The 6413-nt window shown below is 33.3% G+C and overlaps 1 protein-coding gene across 1 annotated transcript; it reads left to right on the top strand.

Moving 5' to 3' along the window:
- Window positions 1–332: 332 nt before the first annotated feature.
- LOC115981762 (lysine histidine transporter 1-like) lies at window positions 333–4798 on the top strand. Its single transcript, XM_031104108.1, has 7 exons — window positions 333–622; window positions 2412–2795; window positions 2912–3305; window positions 3607–3712; window positions 3862–3953; window positions 4094–4162; window positions 4272–4798. The coding sequence occupies exons 1-7, from the start codon at window positions 450–452 to the stop codon at window positions 4368–4370; spliced, it is 1317 nt and encodes a 438-aa protein (XP_030959968.1). The 5' UTR covers window positions 333–449; the 3' UTR covers window positions 4371–4798.
- The last annotated feature ends 1615 nt before the right edge of the window (window positions 4799–6413 follow it).

The raw sequence follows: 6413 nt of genomic DNA, 5'->3' as shown, positions 1-6413 counted from the left end.
TATAAAATAATTTTGGCAAATGAGAACATCATTAATTTCTGGAGATAACAAATACCACCAATTTCTTCGGCCGTAAATAAGTACGGCTATCCAACACGAGGCTATGAGATACGGATACCTTCACCATGCTATGGTAAATTGGACACATTCTAGTAATTTTAGCACCCACACAGCTCTGCATGTATATTATTGATTGGACAGTCTTCCTAGATTCTAAAATCGGTTATGTATATTAGGGATTGTACATTCTTAGCAAGTCCAAAAAAAAAAATTCTTTCTAATTATGGCTTATGAGATTCCCATAATTCAATATATATGTGGTTGTTTAGGCGCCTGAATGAATCGCTCTGTGGCTTGGATTGGATATTGGAAGGCCTAGATTGTTGGGTCTTCCAGACATTGCCTAAGAGTTGAACCTTTTGGCTGGTGGAGATAACAAGAAGCAAAACATGGCTCCGAATATGAGAGAGGAAGAGGCAGCAAGGCAGAAGGAAATCGATGATTGGCTTCCGATCACTGCCAATAGAAATGCCAAATGGTGGTACTCGGCTTTCCACAATGTCACCGCCATGGTTGGCGCTGGTGTTCTCAGTCTGCCTTATGCCATGTCACATCTTGGATGGTAAATATGTCGTCTTCTTTTTTCTTTTTTCTTTTTTTTTTTTTCCTTTTTTTTTTCATCTCCAATCAGTATTTGGTTTCTAGGAAAAAAAAAATCATGTTTGTCTGATAATAAACACGGTGAAAATGGATATGGAAAGCTTGTTTCATGTCTAATTAGTAGTTTTGATAGTATTTGGTTTCTAGATTCTGTGCACAAATCATGTTTGTCTAATAATAAACATGGTAAATATGGACATGGAAAGTTTGTTTCGTCTCTAATTATTATTTTTATAGGCTTTGGTTTCTGGCTTCTCTAATTAGTATTTTTATAGTATTTGGTTTCTGGCTTCTGTGCAAAAATCATGTTTGTTTAATCACAAACATGGTGGATATGGATATGAATATGAAAAGTTTGTTTCGTGTATAAAATAATTAGTATTTTGATAGTATTTGGTTTTTGGATTCTGTGCAAAAATCTTGTTTGTTTAATCATAAGCATGGTGGATATGGATTTGGAGAGTTTGTTTGGTGTCCATGGATGGAGTTATATATGGAGCCCAAATTTTTATTTTTTTATTTTAATATTAGTATATTAATAGGTACTAATTTTAGCAATTTTGTTCAATAAAATTACACTTTGACCCCCTTAGCAATGCCATCAAATTTTTTAAGAGTAATGTTATAATTACAAATTTTTCTTCAATATTTTTACAAATTATTGAGGTAGCAAATTCATATTGGTTCGCATACTTGCATCACTTTTTACATATCAATAACCACTCACAATATTAGCAATTTGCAAAAAATTTGTAGTTTTAGCATTTTTCACATTTTAAAGGCCATAAAAAATTAATAGATTAAATTTAAAATAAAATATACATGCTAAAAAAAAATAGCTCAACAACAAAAATTACCAATAATAAAGCTAAAAAAATTAAACCCAAATAACCTATCTTATCCAAAACAAACAACCTAACCCTTTAAAAAATTTTAAACAAAAATCCTTAGTGGTTAAGCAGTTAAGTCAAAGGCCGGAAATGCTATACACAGCCCCCCTAACTCTAAATCTTGGCTCCACCCTTGTTTGTGTCTAGTTTAATTAGTATTTGGTTTTTGGGGTTTGCACTAATTTGATGTTTGTCTTGTAAACAGGGTAGATGGTACCTTTCTTCCATATTTAATTAGTATATTTTGATGGTATTTCATTTCTAGCGGAAAAGAATACATATGGTCTATCTTGATTAATTCGTTGAGAATCCATAATAAACCTTAAAGTTTTGAGAGTTAAACTTTAGTTGTTATAATTGTTATAGTATTTCATTCCTAGGTTCTGCACAAATTGTCTCAAAAACATGATTATTATGACTTTATAGGTAGAATAATTATGAAGTGTGCCTTTTTTTATTATTTATATATATATATATATATATATATATATATATATATAAAGAACAATTATTTAAAAGATGTCCTTAAAAATTTTAGTTTTTGCTTGGATGAATATCTATACAATGTTTTAGAAACAAAATACTTGTAACTAGTTGTACCTTCAAAATTTCTTTTCCTGTCCTTTCGTTTTTCCAATGTTTGACGGGTTAAAACTTTCCAAGGGATTGTTTAATAGAATATTTGAATAGGTAGAGGAAATAGGTGTTTTAACCTATGATTTTGTTCCTGATCATTTCTGGGTATATAAAAATTTGAAATTAATTAAAGTTTTGCTTCTGTTTTCATTAGAACAGATCGGTAGTTTGCTAATACGTCATTCTAACCAAATGATTTTTTTTTTTTCTTTTTTGGAATAATAGGGGACCTGGTGTCACTGTCCTTTTTTTGTCATGGGTGATCACCTTCTACACTCTATGGCAAATGGTTGAGATGCACGAAATGGTTCCGGGTAAGCGGTTTGATAGGTACCATGAGCTTGGTCAGTATGCCTTTGGTGAAAAGCTTGGACTTTGGATTGTGGTGCCTCAACAGCTAGTTGTTGAAATTAGTACAGACATTGTGTACATGGTCACTGGAGGGAAATCATTGAAGAAGTTCCATGACATAGTTTGCCCCAATTGCAAATCTATCAAGACCACTTACTTCATCATGATTTTCGCTTCTGTGCACTTTGTTCTGTCTCATCTCCCCAACTTCAACTCTATTTCCGGGATCTCACTGGCTGCAGCAGTCATGTCCTTAACGTAATATACAAACTATCCATGTTAACACTACCTGAAAAATCTATGTACACCATTGAAACTTTTAGATTAATGTATTTTTCTTCAACCCCTTTTGGGGGGTTGTTGTTGTTTTGCAGTTACTCAACTATTGCTTGGGTAGCTTCTGCTGCAAAGGGTGTTCAACCAGATGTGGACTACAGTTACTCGGCCAAAAGCGCATCTGGAATCACTTTTAACATCTTCACCGCCTTGGGTGATGTAGCATTTGCCTATGCTGGTCACAACGTGGTTTTGGAAATCCAAGCAACAATCCCTTCTACTCCAGAGAAACCTTCAAAGGGCCCCATGTGGAAAGGAGCGGTTGTTGCATATATCGTTGTGGCCCTTTGCTACTTCCCTGTTGGTCTGATCGGGTATCGGATGTTTGGAAATTCTGTTGAGGATAATATCCTCTTGTCACTACAGAAACCTAATTGGCTTGTTGCAGCAGCTAACATGTTTGTTGTTATCCATGTCATTGGAAGCTACCAGGTGCGTTTCAACATTTCATGCTCAAATATTGGCAATTTTCTGTCAAAACTGAGCATTAAGGTCCTCTCCATTTGAAATTAATCTATTTCATGATTCAGATTAAATATTACAAGTCTAAAGTTGTCTCCGATTCCAAGTCGTTTATAAATTTAAAATAACATGACACTCTGCACATTATTAGATCCCGAAAATAAAGTCATAACCATGAAATGAAGAATATCATGTTCTCAAAAGTGATTGATAATATAACAGAGTTTGTTTTGTCAGTCATTATTTTTAACCAAACCGTTGAAAACCACAGATATTTGCTATGCCAGTGTTTGACATGATGGAAACTTTTCTGGTGAAGAAATTGAAGTTCAGACCATCTTATACACTCCGATTTATCGTTCGCAATTTATATGTTGGTAAGTGTGCACTCCTCTCTCTCTCTCTCAAATGAATTCCGATTGCATGTTTCAATTGGTAGTATTACTAATTGTGTAGCTTTTTAACTTTTTTGCATGATAATTCATCTCTCTTTTTTTTTTCTTTCATTCTTGTTTTTTGACTGCAGCGTTTACAATGATGGTCGGGATTATAATCCCTTTCTTCGGTGGCCTCCTTGGTTTCTTTGGAGGACTTGTTATGGCCCCAACAACATACTACGTAAGCAAAGGATTCTTCTTTCCTTCCTCAACCATTTCAAAATACTACAACCTTAATTAAATGGACTGCTTATTATTCATAGTTCATAGAAAATAATTCAATAGAATGCTAAAGTTGTTTATATACTTAAATCTTTTCAGCTCCCCTGCATCATGTGGCTCATCATCTATAAACCCAAGCGTTTCAGCTTTACTTGGATAGCCAATTGGGTATGTTAAAAATTGCTTTATATATCACACACCAAAACGAATTATGTGTTATTCCTTTTCCTACTTTTTCTTATTTCTTAACATGATTTTGTTTTAACTTGCATTTCAGATCTGCATTGTGCTTGGTGTGGCATTGATGGTTGTAGCACCTATTGGTGGACTAAGGACTATCATCCTTTCAGCCAAGGATTACAAGTTCTTCTCATGAACTAAAAGTGGCATTAGTTCCAATTTTCACCAAATTTCCCTGAACCCATTTGTCATTAATCGAATATTGATAACCAAAAATCAATGCTTCCATAGTGACTACTGTGCACGCCCTAAAAAGGAAAAATCTGGGCTTGGAAGAAGAAAACGCTTGTTTAGGGCTTTTTTCCCTCTTCTTTTTGGTTTATCACACATTGAGTCCTTAGCAATGCAATTCTTTGTGTACATGTGTTTCTAGGATGAGGTATGTGAGTCCCTTTTTCTTATTTTTATTTTAGCAATTGTCACCAACAATTGGATTTGTATTAGGTGTAATTGGTTAGCTATTTGTCTAATTCTTTTTAAGTTACCAAAGTAACTAAACCAATTTTAAGAGGTTCAAACCAAAGATCTTACATTGTCTATCCAAAGGATAGTACCTTATTTTAATTTAATTCTAGCATTTTCTTTTTAATGAAGAAATAAAGTACTCAGCATTTTGTTTTTGAAAAAGGTTTTGTAGAAACAATACATATATACATGTGAGTATTTATTTATTTATAACGTAACATGTGAATATTTATTTCAATGATTTATCTACAAACAAAGCATGTGATATATATATATATATATATATATATAGCATTAGCATGTGAGAAATATTTTACCATGTTGCAAGAAATAGTATATACAATAACAAGTGAATATTTATATACTATATATTTAACATGATTATTACAATGTAAAAATAAAAGAGAGGGAGTAGAAAAAATATCACTTGTTGTCAATTGTCATCCACCATAATTTTCTTATTTTATCATGCATAAAACACAATATAAAGAAACATTAGTGCCAAGAAGGGAGGGAATCTTGTAAGCTTGATTGGTGCCTATTGGTTCAATGAAATTAAACCATAGACACAAATCTCTAAGGGAATGGAATGGAATAGAATGAAATGATCATAAGGGAATGGAAAGGAATGGAATGGAATGGAATGTATTTAAGTAAGAGAAAGGAATGGAAAAGAATGGAATGGAATGGAATGGAATTAAGTAACCTTGATTGGATGTTTTAAAATGAAGGAATGGAAAGGAATGGAATGTAAGTAATTTTATTTGGGAGCAACATGGGGGGAATGGAATGGATTCATTTTATAACAATATTACTATTAGACCCTTATTTTAAAATAAATAATTGAATATACAGGGGTATTTTGGGAGTTTTAGTAAAAAAATCATTAAATCTAATTTCATTCCCTCCCATTCCTCCTAATTTCGGGGGGAATGAAAATTTAAGGTTTTAAGGGAATAGAGAGGAATGAGTGTTCCCTCCTACTCATTCCATTCCCTTTTACTTAAACTCCCAAACAAGGGAATAAACTTTCTATTCCCTCCATTAAAACTCCCAAACAAGGGGAAGGGAAGAATATTCTAAAATTATTCTTTTTATTCCTTTCCATTCCATTCCATTCCCTTCTCCTAAACGAGGCCTAAAAGATGCAATTTTAAGAAGAAATTTTTAAACAATGCTAGAAGAATTTAAAACTCCAAAATGGAGATAGTGCAAATTATTTTGAAAAGATTGTTTAAAAAAAATGTTTGTTTGAAGAGAAACAAGTTTGTAGTTCTTTTTTTTTTTTTTAGTGAAAGACTTATATGATTTTTTTTTTTTTTTTTTTTTTTTTTTTTGAGAAACCAGACCCAAAGTCTGGGCATTTATTAGAAAACTGGAAACCAAATACAAAAACTAACGAACATCTAGAACAGCCAAGGGGGCGATGTCAGGAGGTAATTCTTCCATCCAAGCCTGAAACACATCACCAAACTTGGCTTTCTTAGCAAGAGCATCTGCTACCCTGTTGCAAGGTCTTTTAACATGCTTAAAAACAACTGAAGAAAAACTGGAAACATAAACTAAAATGTCCTCAATAAGGTTGCCGTATGGGGCTTCACTTGCACCACCTCTGTTTATGGCCTGGATCACAGTCAGCGAATCTCCTTCAAAGGTGACGTCCTGGATGCCAACTTCCAGCACAGTGGTAGGGAGAAAAATGCGCTCAGACATG

The sequence above is a fragment of the Quercus lobata genome, chromosome 3 (genome assembly GCF_001633185.2).
Source record: "Quercus lobata isolate SW786 chromosome 3, ValleyOak3.0 Primary Assembly, whole genome shotgun sequence".
Taxonomy (NCBI): Eukaryota; Viridiplantae; Streptophyta; class Magnoliopsida; order Fagales; family Fagaceae; genus Quercus; species Quercus lobata.
Note: the sequence above shows the minus strand (reverse complement) of the source record. Positions and strands in the feature narration are given on the sequence as shown.